At 44.0% G+C, this 21,722-nt stretch overlaps 1 protein-coding gene across 1 annotated transcript in view; it reads left to right on the forward strand.

Moving 5' to 3' along the window:
• Positions 1–11,461, forward strand: part of LOC124719816 (poly [ADP-ribose] polymerase tankyrase-1-like) — a 29,021-nt gene extending 17,560 nt beyond the window's left edge. The window contains exons 2-3 of the mRNA XM_047245006.1: positions 3,183–3,479; positions 10,951–11,461. Of these exons, the coding sequence (XP_047100962.1) occupies positions 3,183–3,479; positions 10,951–11,461 (808 nt within the window). The remainder of the gene's footprint in view (positions 1–3,182; positions 3,480–10,950) is intronic.
• Positions 11,462–21,722: the final 10,261 nt, after the last annotated feature.

The raw sequence follows: 21,722 nt of genomic DNA on the forward strand, positions 1-21,722 counted from the left end.
AAGTAATTAATTCCAAAAAGAAGGGCAAGCAATTCCTTTTCTGTAGTACTGTAATTAGTTTCTGCTTTATTCAGTTGACGAGAGGCATACCCAACGGGTTTTTCCTCACCATTTTGCACTTGGCTTAGGACACATCCTACAGCAAAATCAGATGCGTCACAAGATAAAATAAAAGGTTCAGCGAAGTCTGGGTAAACAAGTAGAGGTGAACTAGTTAAAATAGTTTTCACTGTTTGAAAGGCGGTCGAACATTCATCCGTCCAAACAAAAGGAGTATCCTTTTTCAACAATTTAGTAAGTGGTTTGGTAATAGTAGCATAATCTTTAACAAAACGGCGGTAATAATTTGCAAGGCCAAGGAAGGATTGTAATTCCTTTAAATTTGTTGGAATAGGAAAAGTGTCTACTGCTTCAGTTAATCGTGGATCTGGCTTGACTCCGCTGGAACTGATGACATGACCTAAATACTGCACTTGTGATTGAGCAAAAGAACATTTTTCTAATTTTAAGCTTAAATTAGCGTTTTGCAATCGCAACAGTACACTGCGTAGATGTTCAGCATGTTCAGCAATGGATTTTGAAAATATAATTATATCATCAAGATATACAAGGCACATAGTAGGTTTCAACCCACGTAATAGCAGATCTGCAAATCGCTGAAAGGTTGCTGGTGCGTTGCGAAGCCCGAAAGGCATCCTTAAGAATTCATATAAGCCGCCAGGAACTACAAAAGCTGTCTTAGCTCGATCTTCAGGGGCAATTGGAATTTGATGATACCCACTGCGCATGTCTAATGTTGTGAAGTACCGGCAATTGCCCAGACGATCGAGTGTTTCATCGATCCGGGGTAATGGATAATGATCTGGAGTGTTAACTTTGTTTACTGCTCGCATGTCTACACAGAGGCGATAGGATTTTTCTCCGTCTATAGATTTCCTTGGAACGACTACAGTTGGGCTAGACCACGCACTAGAAGAGGGTTGTATTATTCCTGCTTCTAGTTGCTGTTGTATAGTTTCCTCTACCACTGACTGAAGATGGTAGGGAATTCGGTACCCTTTTTGAGCTATTGGCCTAGCATTTCCGGTTGGAATCTCATGTTGGATTAGATCTGTTGCTGGTAAATATTACCTGTCTTCAAACACCCATGAATACTCATTCAATACTTCATTTATTAGCTTTTGTTCATGCAATGCGAGGTGACTAAGCTTAGCTTTAAACTTATCTGTCAGATGTGACGTGATTGTCAAAAGGTGTTGAGAGGCGGCAGCAGGCTTTTTCTTTTTCAGAGAAGGGGTTCTCATTGGAAACTCATCTTCTGTGATAACCTGTAGCTAGCTAATACTGTACCACGCGGTATGAAAGCTTGCTTGTGACTAAATTTGTCTAAACACACGGGTACGCAATTTTCTTTCTGTACTTGCTGCGCTTTGCACAGGCTACGTTTTACGTGGACCTGCATCTGGTCAAGAGTTTCATTCTGGCAGAGTGGATCTACCAAGAAATGAACCTCTTCAGATTCACGCATCCCGACAGGCACCCAAAGGATCTTTCCTGTGCCTTCTGGTATCTCCACGGGATTATCGGCTCTTAGCATCGTTACGGAAGACTCCGAAACTCTGGAAACGGACCCTTTTTTCCCAGCTTCGCTCGCCCGCAACGTGCAGTCACGTCCAAAACGGCGCACGTTGTCGCCTAATTGGACGTTATTGAACCTATAGTCAATAACCCGCTGGAAATGACGCAGAAAGTCACTTCCCAGGATGATGTCGTAATCCGCGCGCCTGTTCCGTACAACCTCCATCGTGAAAGCATATTCTGTGGAGTCCAACATGAACTCAACGCAACAGCTGCCATCAGGCTTACCTATGCCAGGACCAATACCACTGATATGGTACCGCGGCGGTTGCAATGTTCTTTTATATCTCTTCGATAAAAATGCCAAGCTGATCTGTGCGCCTGTGTGAATTAGCACGCGTATTGGTTTGCGGCCTCCAACACCGTCGACAACCACGCTCGCCACCTGCGTGATTCCCTCATAAGCTGGTGGGGCGACTACTTTTAACGGGGCCCTGGAGGCGTGGCACTTCCTGCCCCGCAGCCGTTTCCCGAATTCTGTGGTTGGTTTGCGTTTCGCCTGGAATTTGCAGGCGGTTGTGTCCTACTATTCGGACAATGCACGCTTTGGTGACCCATGTTCCTGCACTGATGACAATATGGCACGCGACATTGCTCTGCCACATGTGCTTGTCTACTACAGCGCCCACAGTGTGGTTCGAAAAGACACGTCGGGGCTCGCTTTGCCGCGCGGAGACGGCCACAAATCGGCTCGCCTCGTCTCTGAAGAGTGCTAATCGCACGGCTTCGTGTAAGGTGCGGGGGGAAGCTACCTCGATTTCGCCCCCTGCTTGAGGGTTTATGCCACGAATAAACACGTCTATCGTACGACATTCCGATTCTTCCAACAGAACCTCGTGACGAGCAGAACTGGCACTTAGTGCGTACGTGTGGCATGCGACGCTTCGAATCCTGTCCGCGAATGCTTCTAAATCTTCACCCGTTTTTTGCTTAAGGGTGGAAAGCAAGTCGCGATAGTAACTAGTACCACGTTTGTCTGTATACCTTTCAATCAACCCTGTTGCAAGGGACTGGAAGGTAGGGGCATTTTTCAAGCTCTCGACCGACTGCACGTAGTTCCGCGCTTCGCCGGTGAGTTTCATTTTCATCACGTTTAAGAGAAATTCATCTGGCCAACCGCAAAGCTTTCCGATGTCCTGGATATTCTGGACAAGCGTTTGAATATCCTCGTGCGGCTTTCCAGCGAACGCCGGAATAAACGGTACTGCTGGGAAGCTCTGCACCAAAGTAGAGGTGGCTACTGCCACAGGTGATTCTGCACTAGTGAGTGGTGGAATCACCTGCTTCGGCTGTTCTTCCACTAGCACTGGCTTAGCAACACTAGATTGCGGAGAAGCCATTTTAAGATCATCTATCTGTTGCTTAAGCTCCGCGTTAGTCAGAATTAATTGATTTAACTGGGACTGCAGCGCCAAGAGGGGATCTTCATCCGCTCCGGCTGCTCCTGCCTCCGATTGCTGCCTGGTGATCGGCATGTTACAATAGTGTGGGCATCTACACCACCGTAGCGTCGCTAGCGACTTGCATTATTTGGTGGCGTGCAGACGACGGACGGCGGCGGTGTCGACGAGCGGCGGCAGGCGCGTTGATCACTCGTGGGCGCAGCAGGCGGCGGGCGACAGCATGGACAGCTGCGACGGCGAGGCGGCGCGAGGGCCGCACCCCGGACCCTGGGGCAGGCGGTGGCCCGTGGCAGCTACGGACAGCGGCGGCGGCGGCGGCGGCGGCGAGCGTGACTGCATCGCGGACCCTCCTCGGCTCGCGTCCGGCGGCGAACTGCGTCACGCTTGTGGCGCGCTAGTGCGCGGCCACGCACATTCTGCAACGCAGGCGCCCGGCTGGCACGTGCATGGCGCGCAGCAGCCTCGCCACGTTCGGTCTAGTTTCCCTTAATTGCTCAAACTCGGCCCCTTCATAGTACTCATACTCAACTGATGAGTTGATTTTACAACTGTAAGGTGGGTCGGATCCCACTCCTGACACCATTTGTTCGTCAGGATAGAAGTCAGGAGCGGAGGGCGTTGTAAAATGAAAATTAATTGAGTGGAATGGACCCAGTTTATTCTTGTAATGATGGTACAGTGGTGCCTACGTAGGGCTGAGCAGCCCCAAGAGGGGTTGCCGTCTGCTCATCAGAGAGGCAGAGGCTAGAGGAGCGACTACTCGGGGCCGAGGTCAGAAGCTAAGAGAGCGCGGAGCTGTTTCCAAGCCGCCCTCGCCGCTCCCGGCCGCGTCCCCACGTGATCACACGATTAGTCTCTGATTGGAGGATTGATTCCGCCAACGCGCCTTGCTAGTAGCGTGCCCCCGTCAGCGCAACCAACCCGCGGGACTTGAGTCTGACCGAGGAGCACGTGGCAGGAATGTGCCGACCATGGTCTTCCGGCCAGCACCTTCCACCACAGTATGCCCAAGCCGGCTACGGCCGAACATTATGCATTGAAAATTTATTTAAATAAAATTTTGTCGGCAATGATCCCTCTTGGGGGTCTCCTCCCTGCACAATGGGGTACCTGGCAGCAGGTGGCAGTACAATGCTCCTAATATGAAAAACGTAAGTTTTTGGGAGTGTCTGCGTGCTTTGTATCATGTAGTGGACATGTACATCCATCTACATCTATATACATACTCCACTGGTAACCGTATAGCGCAAAGTGATAGATACCATGTTCTAGTAGTATTAGTCATTTCATTTCCTGTGTGCTCACAAATGGAGCGAGGGAGAAACGATTGTACACATCCATCCATAAGAGCCATAACTACTCGTAGCTTTCCTTCGTGATACTTTCGCAATATGTACGTTGACAGTAGTAGAACCGATACATAGACAGGTGAAAAGAGTGGTTCTCTACATTTCCTTAGTGTTTCGCGGAAAATGTGTCCTCTTCGCTTCAGGGATAGCCGTATGAGTTCTCGAAGCATCTCCACAATACTTGTGTGTTGATCGAAACTACCATTAACAAATCTAGCAACACACCCATGAATTGCTTGGATGACTTCCTTTAATATGACCTGGTGGGCATCCAAAACACTCGAGCAGTATCCAAGAATTGGTTGAACTAATGTTCTATACACAGTCACCTTTATAAGTGAGAAACAGTTTCCTATAATACTGTCAATAAACCGAAGTCGACCACTCGACATCCCTACTAACGTCCACACGTTCTCGTTTCATATCGTATCAGTTTGCTACATTATGCCTAGATATTTAGTAGACGTTCCTTTCTCAAAAAACATTCTCACTTATATTATATTCATACATTAGAGGAATTTTTTCCTATTCATCTTAACACGTATTTTTCTAGCTGCCATTCATCACATCAAGCAAAAATTCTTTCTAACTCATCTTGTATTCTCCTACAGTCATCAAACGAGTACACTTTCCCGTACACTACAGCCTCATCAACAATTAGTCGCAGGTTGCTACTCTGTCAGATCATTCCCATATAAAGAGTGCAAAAGCGGTCCCATCACACTTCCATGAGTCTTCCCCAACGATACCCTTGTCCCTGATAAACATTGGCTGTCGTGACAATGGTGTTCGTACTTACACTCTTTTCCAAACTGAGAAACATGCTTTCACTTTATTGGGAGCATAAACATAAGAAAAAACTTGAAACAAGGAAGGACTATGACACAATAGTATCTGATAATGTCGAACTGGTATACTTCATGATCGCATGTATCACCAGTAGAATTAATTATTTAGCAGCAATTGTTCCACTGTCCACCAAATTTGGGAACAGAACATGGGCAATGGTACTTCAGTTTGTGAGACGTGACGGTATTGGCTCAAACGGCTCTGAGCACTATGGGACTTAACATCTGAGGTCATCAGTCCCCTAGGATTAGAACTACTTAAGCCTAACTAACCTATGAACATCACACACGTCCATGCCCGAGGCAGGATTCGAACTTGCAACCGTAGCAGCACCGCAGTTCCGGACTGAAACGCAAAGAACCACTCGGCCACAGCGGCCAGCATGACGATATTTCCCAGACTGCCTGTAATATAATAACTCTATCATGAACCCAACCCAAATACTGTTGCTAGTCACAGATGTTGGTGGTCAAAGAATGGTGCTCAATAACATGTAAAACAAGGAAACACTGCAAAACAACCATTGTACTACATCCAAATGTCATTTTATTCCACTCGCACCCCATAGCAAAAACATCTCGATCAATGTGGGCCAGATAAATCACAAAATAGATTGTATTCGACGGTACTGCATGGATACTAGGTGTTTACAAGGAATGATGTAAACAAAATCATACTCACGAAAAAAATGGTTCAAATGGCTCTGAGCACTATGGGACTTAAAATCTATGGTCACCAGTCCCCTAGAACTTAGAAATTCTTAAACTTAAGTAACCTAAGGACATCACACAACACCCAGTCATCACGAGGCAGAGAAAATCCCTGTTACTATTGTAACATTTTCTTCTGAGAAAGGTGGAAACTAAGATAAAAATACAAATGATAAAAATCTTTCCAGAATCATAAAGTTAAAATTATATAATATGTATAACAAACTTCTTTCCATACCTAATGTGGGTGGTATTTTTCTAACAAAATCATAAGTTTAAGCAGTGTCCTATTAATAATTGCACATACACCAATCCCAAATGTGGCAGAGTAGCAAGTAACCTGTAGAGGCAGGTAGTATTTTGGAGTAAATCACTGCCATTAATGAAGTTCATATATATGTTGCGTAGAGGAAAATTGCAGAGTAGTTCCTGAGAAACTAATAGATTTCCATGTGGGAAGCGTAATATTTCGTCAGGATGACGAGTCGTTCATTATACCTACTGACGTCAGTGCCAGAAATGCCATTCACCAGACTGACTGGCACACTGTGTCCTGTCACAGCTCACTTGTATGTAGCAGGATGTTGTCCTCAGTTCGCACCTCAAGGACATCTTTACAGGTTGATGTCACTGTTGGAACCAGCAACAACGCTTACACATCGCAGAATCTCGTCCCACTGAAGACGACATGTGTTTTCCACGTTTAAACGGCCAAAAAACACTGAGGCACAGATGTGCATATATAACTGCCCTAGGAGAATACAGGATTCCAATAGCTCTGCCAACCACAAAATCTATTGTACAGCAGCAGGGAAGTTCTTGCACTGGAAGTGATAGTGAGGCAACCAGCTGATAATAAAATGCGCACTAATAGAAAGAATATGGAGTGAGGTGACTCTTACAATGTCCCTAATCCTAATTAGCTTGCATCAGGTTCCTTACAATATGAGTAGTGACAGCCAAATGTCTGAATGTGGATAATCTTGGTTGTTCTGTAGTAAAGTGTACAAGTGCACTCCCTTCTATTTTGTTGGACTCTTTGAATCTCTAGACATGACTTTGACCGCTCTAAGTAGCATTATTCCGAGAATTCCTCATCAAACTGTGGGTATGTGTGAACCGATGCACAAACCAGGAGCTTGGAAAGGGAAGTACCTCGCCGAAGTCCAAGCTTAGTGTAGCACTGTGAGCATCAAAACCACAAATAAAAAAAAATGTTCAAATGTGTGTGAAATCTTATCAGACTTAACTGTTAAGGTCATCAGTCTCTAAGCTTACACACTGCTTGACCTAAATTATCCTAAGGACGAACACACAAACCCATGCCCGAGGGAGTACTCGAACCTCTGCCGGGACCAGCTGCACGCTCCATGACTGCAGCGCCTAAGACCGCTCGGCTATTCCCGCGTGGCTGAGAACCACATACTAGCTGTTAGCGATTTTATGGTAATTCAGAATTTTCATTTGCTACTTCTTCATTCCATAGGAGAGATCAAGGAGGGTCTCACACATCTGACAGAGTATTATGGTTTATTTTGAGTATGTGAACTCTATGATTTTATTGTTTGCAGAAAAAGAGGGCAAGTGCTGCATCGACTGATGGAAATTGGTTTTATCAGCCGTAACATCTTACTTGGCGGAATGAGAGAAACTACTTGTTCTTAATTTTCTTTAACATATAAAAAATTTTGCTCCACATCTTAGCCACATTATAGTGATGCTGTCACATGCGAATGAAATGGTGTGCAGGCATACATCATCGTTGTGAGGTCAACAGTGTGTCAGGAGACTGGAGTTTATTTGCATCAATATTTCGGATTGCCATGTGCATCCACATCTACATTTGTATATATACTCCGCTAACCACCAAGCGGTGTGTCCAGAGTGCACAATCCGCGCCAAAGTCATATCCCCCCCTCCCTTCTGTTCCACTCGCCGATCGCGCGAGGGATAAACGACTGTCTGAACGCCTCTGTACAAGCCCTAATTACCCTTATCTTTGAATGGTGATTATTGAGCGATCTGAAAGTTGGTGGTAATAATATAACCTCTACATCCTCGGCGAAGATCGGATTTCGAAATTTAGTGAGCAGCCCCTTCCGTTTAGCACGTCATGTGTTTCACTTCAAACTTTCTATGAGATTTGTAACGCTCTAGCGGTGGCTAAATGTACCAGTTACGAATCTTGCCGCTCTTCTTTGGACCTTCTCAATCTCTTGAATAAGACGCAGCTGATAAGGGTCCCATACTGACGAACAATACTCTAAGACTGGACGAACTAACGTATTGTAAGCCATTTCCTCTGTTGAAGGGCTGCATCGTTTCAGGATTCTACCAATAAACTGCAATCTAGGAATCGCCTTGACCATTCCTTGATAATTCCATTTGAGATCATTTCAAATAGTCACACCCAGATACTTGACGGATATTACCACTTCTGAAGACTGGGCATTTATTTTGTACTCGTACATTAATGGGGATTTTCGCCTTGTTATAAGCAGTAGATCACACCTATTAATACTGAGAGATAACTGCCAGTCATTACACCACACATTTATTTTTTGCAAATCCTGACTGATTTGTTCACAACTTTCGTGTGATACTACTTTCCTGTAAACTACAGCATCATCGGCAAACAGTCTAATGCCGATGTCAGTACCATCAACCAGATCGTTTATGTAAATAGTAGAAAGCAGCGCACTTTATGCAGCAAGTGACAGTAAGGAACTGAGTCGAACGCCTTTCGAAAGTCGAGAAATATGGCAACAACCTGGGAGCCGGTATGTAGAGCCTGCCGTATATCATGCACACAGAGGTCCAGCTGTGTCTCGCATGACCGCTGTTTCCTAAAACTGTGCTGGTTTCAGCAGGTGAGTTTCTCGGAGTCTAAAAAGTTCATTATGTGTGAACACAAAATATGTTCATTATTCTACAACAAATCGATGTCAGTGAAATTAGTCATTAATTATGTGCATTTGATTTTCTACCCTTTTTATTGATTACTATGACCTGAGCCTTCTTCCAGTACTGTGTAACACTCCTCTGTTGCAATTATGTCTGATAGAAGATGAATAAGAATGGTGCTATATTTGTAGCATAGTCAACATATAATCTTACAAGGATACTGTCTGGTCCAGTGCCTTCCTGGCGTCTAAGGATCTTAACTGTTTTACAATCCCATCTACACTAAACAATATGTCAGCCATCCTTGTGTTTTTTTGATAGTTGAAAGGGGGAAAGGTGCTGCAGTGATCTACCGAAACGAGTTTTTGAAAGCCAGGTTTAGAATTTTGGCCTTCTGTTTACCATCATCCATTACATTACCTGCACTGTCACCAAGAGAAGATATTGAATTATTTGTGGCTTCATAGATTTTACGTACGACCAAATTTTTTTGGGATTGTTTTTAGAATCTGCAGATGAAATATTTTCAAATTCGTTAAAATAATCTCTCATTGATCTTTTGACAGCTGCTTTCATTTCACATAATTTCTGTTGGTCAGTGGGGCAGTGACTACGTTAAAAACGACTGTGAAAATTTGCTTTCTCAGCAACTTCCTAATTTGTTTGTTGCACAAAGGTGGAGCCTTTCCCTCCCCTACATATCTGCTAGGCACACACTTCTCTAGCACGTGGTGGACAGTACCTTTAAATTCTGACCAAAGATGCTCAATGTCTTTGTGTCCCACGGCGAAACCTTGGAGCTGACAATGAAGATATTCATTAATGACACTTTTATTTGCAATCCCAAACCAGAAACCTCTACGCTGTTTCTTTACCTTTTTTGTAGCTTCCACTGACATAGAAGCCACAACGACATTATGGTCGCTAACGCCTTCTTCTAGATTAACTTCAGGTCTGTAGATGAAGCATTAATTTTGTCTCATAAACTGCAGACTTCTCAGCTGCTTTCTGGTGCATTGCACCGACAAGAACATGGGTTAAGAATGTGTGTGTGTGTGTGTGTGTGTGTGTGTGTGTGTGTGTGTGTGTGTGTGAGTGAGTATCTGCATGTGTGCATGTGTATCTGTGTGTGTGCTGAATGCATGTGTGCTTGCTCGTTACTGTGCAGTTGTGTTTATCTGTGCATGTGAACTCATGTGCATGTGCCATCAAATGTGTTTGTGTGTAGGGGCAGGGGAATCGAATTAGTGTCATAGCCATACCTGAAATATTTCGTCTAAAACGTTTGCTGGTAAATTTTAGCTTTCTCTAATAGAATGAAGCCTTTCACGGCAGTTATTGTCATCACTTAACATTTCCGGTCTGAGATGCCGCGGTCCATACATAAGACTCTCCCCTGACGTTTCGCCTTCGACTGCGGAAGGCATCCACCGAGGACAATCGGCGAACTGCCAACTGGGCAGTTCGCCAATTGTTCTTGGAGGATGCCTTCCGCAGTCGAAGGCGAAACATCAGGGGAGAGTCTTAAGTACAGACCACAGCATCTCAGCCTGGAAATGTTAAGTGATTTAGCTTTCTCTGTTTGAAGGGGCGGTGTCAGTAAATTTTCTAGTAAATAGATTCAAAATTTTTTCTCCCACAATAGGAAATCTTATTTAAATACGGTAATAAGTGATTTTTTTAGTTGAAATTGCTAGTATTAGGATGATTTGCTGAGTGTAGAGGACAAGTAGAGTCTGCGTTAATCATCTCTTTCAGTGAAGTGCCAACACTGATTAACAATAGCATCCTGAGCTCATATGAATTCACAATCAGGAATCTATGTGGCAAAATGTAACGTCTGAATTTGTGGAGTGATGGAATGTAAGACTTTCTTATGGTGAGTGAGTGAAGCTTTGTGAGGATGATGCGATTGTATATCTGTACTTCAATGGAGAGGCACTTTTCCACTATTCTGTATTATATGATGGAGGGGGAAAATTTGAAGATTCATTAGTTTTCACTGTTCTGACATGTTTTTAGAACTGGTCGTTATAGTTTACCTCATAAACAGTGTATATATGGAGAAAAATACGAGAACTTCTCTCTTTATTGCAGGACCCTTCCTGCAGACATGAACAGCAGGGGGCTGCTCCAGTCAGCTACACGGGGGTCAATGGAGGAAGTGCAGGTACTGCTTGGGGCTGGTGCTGATGTGGGGTACAGAGGATGGACCATGTGGACCGCTCTACATTATGCAGCGAAGCAGGGACATACTGATATTGTGAGGTGTCTGATCGGGAATGGGGCAGAAGTGGATGCCAGGACCGATGTGAGGCAGACGCCTCTACATTTGGCTGCATGGAAAGGCCATGCGGCAGTGGTGCGGCTGCTGGCGGCGTCCTCGGCCGACGTCGATGCCAAGGATCAGTGGGGTAGGACGCCTCTGCACTGGGCGGCACCCTACGGCAACGCAGAGGCGGCGAAGGCGCTGCTGGAGGCAGGGGCCGATAGGGACGCCAAGGAGGACGCAGGGAACACTGCGCTGGACTTAGCAAGAGTGAACAAGCGACAATGGATGGTAGAAATCCTATCTAGCATTCCAACAAACGACTGTGATGTGAACTAAATAAAGCTTTGATACATGATTTTTCCTTCTCTTTAAAATAAAATATGTAAAATGTTAAATCAGCAGACATTCTTTGTAACTGTATTTTCGATCTACATCTAACTACTCCACTAACATGGTTCTGGGATGGTTCCTTTGACAGGGCACGGCCGACTTCCTTCCTCATCCTCCTCTAATCTGATGAGACCAATGACCTCGCTGTTTGGTCTCTTCTTTCAAATCAACCCAACCCAACTCAGACAAGATTAACAACGTAAGATATTTTCAAAGTAATGCAAGTCGTCAGAAGCAAGATTCCATTCTTGAAAACAAGAGACTCCGAAAAATACACCAGGTCTCTACAACACATAATTACTGAAGAGTACTTGATAGGAGCAGCAAAGGTGCTATGTGAAACTGCTGTAAATTTCACAACATACATATTACTGCCATGTAAGCAGTACGCTTAGAAAGGAATTTTCCTGTGTCTCTACTGGGCAGATAGTCCAATAATTTGTGCCCATAGTTACAATGTCATATTATTAGAAGTATTCACACTACACTAATTCAGATGCCAGACAGAATTTATTGGTGTGCCTGCAGTACAGATAAACACATCAAAAATTGTATGCATCACCACAGCTCCAAGAGTTCCGTAACTAGTAAAGAAAATTGGAATGGAGATCAAAATAAACATCATTTCCGCCCATTTTATTGTTCATGAAAATGGCACATTGCATGTTGTACCATCATAGAGCGAGACGTTCGGAGGTGGTGGTCCAGACTGGTGTACATCCCAGTACCTCTCATACCCAGTCGCAAGTTCTGTTGCATTGATGCATGCATGTATTTGTCGTGGCAAAGCATCCACAAGTTCATCAAGGCACTGTTGGTCCTGATTGTCCCACTCCTCAATGGCCATTCATTGTAGATCCCTTAGAATGGTTGATGGGTTACATTGTCAATATACAGCCCTTTCCAATCTGTCCCAGGCATGCCCGATAAGGTTCATATCTGGAGAATACGCTGGCCACTCGATGTCGTTATACTGAAGGAAGTCGTTCACAAGATGTCCACGATGGGGGCGCAAATTTTCGTCCATGAAGACGAATGTCTCGCCAACGTGCTGCAAATATGAATGCACTATAGGTTGGGGATGGCATTCGCATATTGTACAGCTGTTACAGCGCCTTCCACGGCCACCTGTGGCATGTACGTCGGCCCCACATAATGCCACCCCAAAACAGTAGGGAACCTCCATCTTGCTGCACTTATTGGACAGAATGTCTAAAGCGTTCAGCCTGATCAGGTTGCTTCCTAACACCTCTCTGACGATTGTCTGGTTTAAGGCACATGCGACACTCATCGGTGAAAAGAACCTGGTGCCAATGCTGAGTGGTCCATTTGGCATGTTGTTGGGCCCATCTGTACCGTGCTGTATGGTGTTGTGGTTGCAAAGATAGACCTCGCCATGGATGTTGGGAGTGGAGTTGCGCATCATGCAGCCTATTGCGCACAACATGGTAGTGATGCTGTCAGGGTGTCTCCGAGCCATAATCCATAGCTAGCAGTCATCCACTGCAGCATGCTGTATATCCGCAATTTATTTTCTATCATTAATTTCCAAATGAAGTTTATTGTCAACATCCTTAACATTCTGAATGGTGCTGTGCGTCTCCAATCCAATCAGTGCAATACTTCACATCCAGTAATACAGATGATCGTTATTTTAAAGTCAGATTATATTCCCACTGAACCTCAACTGATGAGTGGATGTTTAACACACATCCTTATATATCCTTCTTGGTGAGAAGTAGTGGGAATATGATTCACAGATGCCCACACAGGTATTAATATCTTGGTATCGATGAAGATTGTAGAGCAAACGTGTTCTGTTTGTGAAGTATCTTTGCAATTCTTCTGATGGCTACATCTCCCCAAAATAGTATTAGTAGACATTATTTCTAATTTCTTAGCATATGCCACCCACTTGCATCCTGGGCCTGGTAATATCTACATTCACATTTCCACATTATCTTAAACTCCACATAGTTTTTGGTAAAATATACTGCATAAACACACCACAGAATCTAGGAACCCTGAATTTTTTCTTAACAAACCTCAGAAGATTTGAATTTCTAAGCACCCTGTCTGGTACGATAGCTAATGAGCCTTATTTCAATTTATGAAGAGCCCTAATGCTTCCTTATATGGTTTCCGGTCTGGTCCATTTCTGATGGCTGCCACTTCCATCATGTAGTTATGTCTCATGGGGGTTCTGTGCGTTCTTTACTGTTCTGGCAATAGCTGCAGCACCACCAGCCAGTGAAATTAGCGCTGAGAGACCTGAGAGGACAGAAATGCAGGAATTAGGAAGGGGATAACACCTCCTGATGTATCAGTAGAACCCTGGTGCTCTAACCAGTCCTTTACGGTTCAGGGCTCTTTTCGCTGCACACATTGCTGGCAGGACACAGTTTTTGAACACATCTGCCCTAGCCTCTTCTTCTTCATCATAGTTTTCTTCTTCTTAATGTTCAGAGCACGATGTGCAGCGTTCATAACTTGCTTGAAATTAACATCCATGCCCAACTTGCTTTTACCATGCATCATTGTAGCCACTAAAAATTCTTTACTACAGTGTCCTAGAACAATATCTTTTCTCACACTTATTACCTTGGCTTGATAGGCTAACGTAAGGTCTGCAGCATGACGGCTTGGAAGACCTTTATCTCCTGCATATAAAGTGTCATGTTCCAAACACGCCTCAGCAAGGAGTTTAATCTCCTTATCACCATGAGGAAAACGTTTATGAGACTTTGTACCATCTCTGCTGTTGTCATACCACAGAACGTGTAATTCGACTCGTAGTTTGTCGAGAACACCACCACCTCCTATAATAAATATCCTTTTGAGCATATTAAGCTTCTGTGCACCACATTATACAGCAAATCCTCATCGTCAGTCCATTCGTTTTCTGTTGCAGTAAAACTAAGGTATTTAACTAGTGCTTATTTCCTCAACTATTTGTGATGTGCACTTTGAGAAATACATGTGGTTCTGAGCTCTATTCCTCTGAGTAAAAGCATCCGTCAATTTCAGTGCCACTTCTATCCTTTAAGATGTAAGTCCTAGTATTTGTCCTTTGCATTTTTTCGAATATCTCACTCGAGCAGTTTGGTAGGTAAGACTTCCCATTTGGTGTCTTGTGTTTCGAGATAAATACCAAATCACTTCAACCAGCAGGTCCAGGGGCTAGAATAGGCTCGAGGTATTCCTGCCTGTTGTAAGGGGCGACTAAAAGGAGTCACACACATTTTCGCCATATGTTCAGGTCCCATTCTATGGTTTGACCTTCCACTTTCCAAATTCCACAGAAGTGCGTACCATATGGGGGCACAAGTTATCTATAGTGCCCTTAGATTCTGTCTCCTGAATCTCTTGTCATCATGGCTTTGCATCTCTACTTGAAACTGGGTGAGGACATTTTATGGGGTATGTCATCTATTTCCGTCGTCTCCTCTTCTCTTTCGACCCCGTGACACTATAGGATTCCTCTGCGCCTAATATCCAGCACAGTAGCCAGTCTGTTGGGTTGGGGCCGTCATGTACCCATTTGGTGGTGGTCCCATGAAAACACTGCTGATGCCTCAGCTGTAAACTCCCCATGTATGCCAAGGAGTATATGACTGTCTTCATTGGGCATCAGAACTCCCATCAACACCCATCATTCCAGGTGGCCTTTGCTATGGCTGGGTGGCACCTGTGGGGAGAGCCCTTGATCGACGGTGGTGTCATCAGGATGGATGACCTGCAATGAAGCAGGCTAAGTCATCTTTTGCTGGGGACTGAATGACCCCATCAATCTCTAAAAATGGAAAGGTTGATTACAACACTGACAAGTATGACCCTAACTCGTTCCCCTCTCTAGGAACACCTTGGGAGCAACATAGTGCTTGAGAGTGACAGGATCAATATTCACCATGTTACTTAGGCAGCAAAACTGATGGGTACCCCTTTCTCGAAACGAAACCTCTGTTTTTATTGAGTACTTAGAGGATAAGTTTGTGAATGTGCCAGCACTGTCCAAAATGCACAATGGGTCTATTTTGTTCAGATGGCATCCCCAACCCACTCCCAGACGTTACTCGCCTCTGGAAAGCTGGGTGATATTCAGCTTTCAGTCACTCCCCACAAAAGCCTCAATATGGTGCCGGGAATTAATTTTCATCGCAACCTCCTGTTACAGTCTGATGAAAAGCTACATGCCAATTTAGAATGGTGGGGTGTCCATTTCGTCTGACACGTTTACAAGGGGACAAAGACAATAGTGAGACGCCCTGCTAATCCTGCAGGACAGGACAGATAGTCTAAATTGTGGAAAGGGGCCAAAATAAGGGCTGTCAGCTACACTCAAACATACAACTTTATTATTTAATCAAACATTACAAGATTACCCCCCCCCCCCCCAAAAAAAAAATACTCACAGCTTTAATCCTTGGGACTTAATTACCGGCTGAAAGCTACTTTAACTTAAAAATGTCTGAAGGCCAATAATTTAAGACGCAACCATAATCAGAATTTTAACAGGCAAGCCTTGTCTTGAAACAGTTCTTTAGTTAGGCTGAAGCAAACAAATTAAATTCAAGTCGGCTGAAGGCTTAAGACTTAAAACTCCATAACATTATTTTTTTAGAGAATACCAAAGGACTTACGTGAAAAAGCTCTTTAATTTAGGCTTAAAGCCTTAAGAGCAAAAGAACTCGAACTCAAAATCGGCTGAAGGCCCAAGACTTAAAATTCAACAACATTAAAAGTTTTAGAATGCCAAAAGGCTTATGTGAAACAGTACTTTAAACTAGGTTGCAGGCCTTAAACGCACAAGTCAAACTAGAAATCGGCTTAAGGACCAAAACTTAAAATTCTGCAACATTAAAATTTTTAAAAACCAAAGGACTAACGTGAAACAATATTTTAAACTCGGCTGAAGGCTTTAAGAGAAAAACGACAACGAATCATACATGGAGCAGTCAAACTACACAGTGTACTGGACAGCAACAACACAATGAGGAAACTACACTGCCAGAAATTTACGTCAACTGCTAGAGCAGGTAATCGGAACGTTAACGGTCACAAGGCAGAAGATTCCACTGCTGAACTTCAATTCAAATAACCAAATACAGTGATGCTCCACCGGAGGGTGAATAGAGTTTTCTGACTTGAAAACCATGTTGTTGCTCAAGGGAATACCCCAACAGCGACAACGAACTCCAAACGACACAATGTGAACAGTCTTAACTTGCTGGTAGGTTAAATCGAAACTCAACTTTCGTGTCCTGGGTCGATGATCCATGGTCCTCGTAGCAATGGGAAGAACGCCTCACACTACGACACTGTATAGAGACCGCCAGCAGGCCCGGCCAAACAACGCACCACCGAGAATTCCTGGCTGCTCCACGCCAACCGACCGACTGGTCGCACATCAGCCACATGGAAAATATAAGCGCCAGGTCAAAGACAGTCCAAGGTGCGAACATCGATACACACTGTTGCTGCCATCCGCAGAAGGAGAGGATAACAGCATAACCGCAATAACTGCAGGGGACTAAACACAGAATCGCAACGGTGGTTTAATCCAGCACATAGCCTGAGCCAGCAACGACTCAATCTCACCCCTTCAAACTTAATGCAGGATGGGGGTAATTCAACCCCTGAGCTACCTGAACGTAACTTGGCTAAGGTGAACCTGATACTGCTTACCTGAACTGTTCTCCTTGACCAACAGGTTTACCTCGCCTAAAAAACGCATGATAGTGCAAGGCCCCAGGAAACTAGGAGTTAATTTACTAAGATTCCCGCCACGCACCTGCCTCCCTGGCAAATAGCGGACATAAACATGATCCACTGACCTACCCTTAAAGGTATTTTTATTGCTATTATAATGCTCAGATTATTTACTATGGGCTCTGAGTGTATTGCACCTGGCCCAGTTCCAGTTTTCCTTGATAAAACGAGGACTAATATTGGCTGGAATAAGATCTTGAATTCCCCATAAGTTTGAAAAAGGGGAATTAACCAGATAGGAAAAGAAGAAGGAGGAGGACGTATCTCGCAAGGCTTCATGACTGGCGGTTTTAAAGGCTAAACTAAGCAAGGGAAGACTGGAGTTCCTTTTACTAGGGGTTTTCTGATCATAAATAATCAATGTGGACTTGTGATTTCGGTTATCTCTCTCCGCGAAAGACCCATGGGGATAATATGGGGTGATAGTGATATGCCTGACACCGTTATGAAAGCAGACAGCCTTGAAAGGAGATGAAAGAAAAGCAGGAGCATTATCGCTAACAAGCTGCTTGGGTGGGCCAAAAATATTGAAAATTTTAGTAAAATGATAAATAGTGGTGGCAGTGGTAGCGTTATGGGTCGTGATGAGCCAAGTAAATCTGGAGAATGCATCGATAATAACTTGTACATATCAATGACCCGTCTTAGTACGAGGTAAAGGTCCTAAATAATCAATAAAGAGCTTGTGCGTAGGACACGATTCTCGTTCAGAACTCAACAAACCCGGTTCAGGAGCATTCTTGGGTTTGGCTACATTAGACCAGCGGCATTGAGATATCATCTCCCTCACATCCCGGTTCATGGAGGGCCAAGTTAAATGCTCCTTGATTTTTTGGAGAGTCTTATAAGTACCCAAATGTCCACCGACCAACGAATCATGAAAATAACGAAAAACCGGGTGCACCAAAGTTACAGGAAAACAGATCCTGCATAGCTTAGCCTCTCCCACCATCTTACAGAGAATACCACTCTCAACAACATACTCATCCGACAGCTCTCCTGACAACACACGTGGCTTAATGGGGGCCCAAACAGGGTCCTGATCCTTATGATGACCCACGTCTTCAAACAAGAAGGTAATTTCACCCAATACCATACAGTTAAGACCGTCTCCTTCTTCCTGCTGGTTATTTTTAATAGGTGTAGTTTCAGTGAACATCCAGCTGAGGACATGCTTGCGTGATGCACTTCTATCGTCATTGTACCATCCACCCCACCCAGAACTTTACCTCGATGACCAACTACTAGATGCAGTGGAGACTTACCGCTTTCTGGGACTCGCCTTCGACGCCCGCTTTAGTTGGCTTCCCTGTCTTCATCAGTTAAGGACAAGTGCTGGCGGCACCTTAATCTTATTCAATGCCTGAGCCACACCGACTGGGGTGCTGATCGTTGTACACTGCTACAGCTGTACCAAGCCCTCCTACAGTCCAGTATTGATTATGAGAGCGTGGTATATGGTTCGGCAGCCCCCTCTACACTGAGTCTACTAGACCCCATCCACCACTATGGAGTTTGCCTCGCGACGGGTGCCTTCTGATCTAGCCCCGTGAACAGCCTACTTGTGGAAGCTGGCGTTCCTCCACTGCGCAAATTATACCGCCCACATACATAGTTCGCCTCGCTGTACAAATTACCGCCTTCTTTTCCCCAACACGGTGGTCCATCTCCTGCAATGGCAGCCTAGAACTGGGCTCACCTACTCCATGCTATCAAGAAGACAATGTGTAGCAGTCATCCATGCAAGCCACTCACAGGGTATCTGTTGTCGTTGCCAGCTCCGCATTGGCCATATGTGGCTAATGCATGGTTACCTTCTCCATTGTGAGTACCCATCTTGGTGATGCTGTAGCTCCCTTCTCACTGTCATGCACATCTTGCTTGACTGTCCAATTTTACGGATCTGCGGCGGATTTTTAACCTTCCCAGCACCCTGCCTTTGGTGTTGGGCGACAATGCCTCAATGGCAGATTTTGTTTTACATTTTATTCATTACAGGGGTTTTTATCATACCATCTAAGGGTGGGCGTTTGACCTTCTCTCTGGGGTCTCCACCCTCCCTCCCTTTTAACTCTCTGTCAAACTTTCTTTGAATTTGTTTGTCTTGGTTTTTGTCTCTTCCATTTGTGTGTTCATCTCGCCTTGTGGTTTTTGGCTGCACATTTTAATGTGTTGCAGAGTGGATAGCTCATCCCCTTTTTTTCATATGATCAGCCAGCCCAGACCATTTGTTCTATGGTTTCAATACAATCTTCAACTTATCCTTGTGGTGTACTTTTTCCCCATTTTTTGTTTGTATCATTCGTTTTCTTTTTAGGTATGGTTTCACATTCATTTTTCCCCTTTTACTTTCCCAAACGTACTTTGGGATTTGTTTTACTCTGAGCCTTGTTTGTGTTTGGAACAAGGGACTGATGCTACTGTAGTTTGGTCCTTTCATACCTCAAACCAACCAACTGACCAAATCAACCACATGGCATTTTTACGTTGATCTAACGTTTTCATAGGACAGTACACCGTTTCCATGAGTCTATTATCATCAACATAAATTAGCCTCATTTATATTCTGCTATGTTTGGTTTGATTATACTATATGGTTATTTCTGGGAGAATTTCCATTCATTTGCATGAACTGTGAAGATTAAAAAGCATACACATTTGAGCATTTTTAGCTCTGTTCAAAAATTCCACAGTACTCGCCAGTGAATGCTGACTAGCGATGTATTTCATACTGCTGAGTCACAGCCTTGAAATACCTGTTTTAAAACTCCACTGTGAACCGGTTTTGAGGTTATCCTGACATATATTCATCCCTTTTTTTTGTTTAATGGGTAATGCTGAGGCGAATTTAGTGTACGTATACACTTCAATCCATTACTTGAAAGTAAATATACCCACATATCTACACGATCAGCCTACCATAAGTCATCCAACGTTTAATCATAACATGCCCACAACGTTGGTTTGCATGCTGGTTTGTGCATTTCTTGAACTATTATTTGATTATACCTCTTATCTCTAAGCTCATTTGAATGAGCAGTTTTACCACCAGCAGCTGATACCATGAGCAGTCATAGTCGATCTTACAAGTTTACTGCTATCTCTGTACTTCATATACCATATGTGTCGATTGCTGACTCTTTTACGCTGAATGTCAATACCATTGCCAATGCTGTATCGAGCATCACGTCTATGTTTTATAATAGTTCTATGTTTCGCATTGTGCTGGTTTCCGACTTCCTTATGTACACTCGTCAATTCCCTTATCTCACAATACATCTCCAGATCTTTGGGTGAATAATTTTCAGTGTTTTGTGGGATACAGAAAAGTGAGGTTCATTAGTCCATATGTTCTTTTAAATTCACTATTACGTACCTGTAATGTTTTTACTTTTAAACCTGCAGGCTGCTTGTCCAACATATATGGTTTTTCTACACTGACATGGACTGTTTCGTCTATTCTAGTACTACTGTGACAGTTAATGAACCTGCAACTGTAACTTCCTTGTCTAGTTTTGCTGAGAGTTAATCAATAGGTTCAGCAAATAGTTTAAAAGATTCTCTCCACATTGGCTCTTGATCCAAATGTCCTAACTTTAGCTTTCATAACACATCTTGAGCAGGCTTCTACACACTGGTGACCTTGGTACTGGAGCAACAGGGCCATAGCCCCAAAGTACCTTTATCCAAGATGGCGACTGTGACATCATCCAAGATATTGGCGATGACATCATCCAAGATGGTGGCCATGACATCAGCTGATGATGCACATACCATTATCCATGACAGTGGATTTTGGCTGCAAGTTTAATTTTGGCGGGAAGAAGGTCAATAGGGCTACCTCCACTAACCAACCCACTCTCCCCCCAGAAAAATGGTGCCAAGTTTGAATACCAACAGGATAATGCATCACATCCCAGTTTCGCTACTAAGCAAAGAAAATCGTGGGAAGATAGATCACTTGGCCTACCTCCACTAACCTAAGTCACCCAACCTCCACTTCCCCCTACAAATTAGTGCCAAGTTTGAATTCCAACTATCAAGTATGAAGCCATGGTTACAGTCCGCAGCTCCTTGTTTACAGGTAATATGATTATTAAAGTGCTCTCAGCTCGAAATCTATATCTCATCAATTGTACACAGTGTGCACACATACAATACCTTCCTCGCTAATAGCTCAATGAGCTTTTCCCAGCACTTCACAAGTGGAGGAAGGAAAGTAACTGACCAGAATCTACATATAAATAAATACAGTGCCTTAAATCCTTTCCAGTAGCTCAACATAGATCTGGTTTTTTCCCGCAAACTCCCAAGTGACTAAAGGGAGGGGAAATGGGGGAGGGGAAGTAATGGTGGTGATGATGTCATTGGTGTGATGTTACCACGTCTATTCCCCATGGAGAGGAGGTGAGGAGACCACTTTGGGCAGCTGCCATCT

Source organism: Schistocerca piceifrons, chromosome 11, assembly GCF_021461385.2.
Source record: "Schistocerca piceifrons isolate TAMUIC-IGC-003096 chromosome 11, iqSchPice1.1, whole genome shotgun sequence".
Classification (NCBI taxonomy): domain Eukaryota; kingdom Metazoa; phylum Arthropoda; class Insecta; order Orthoptera; family Acrididae; genus Schistocerca; species Schistocerca piceifrons.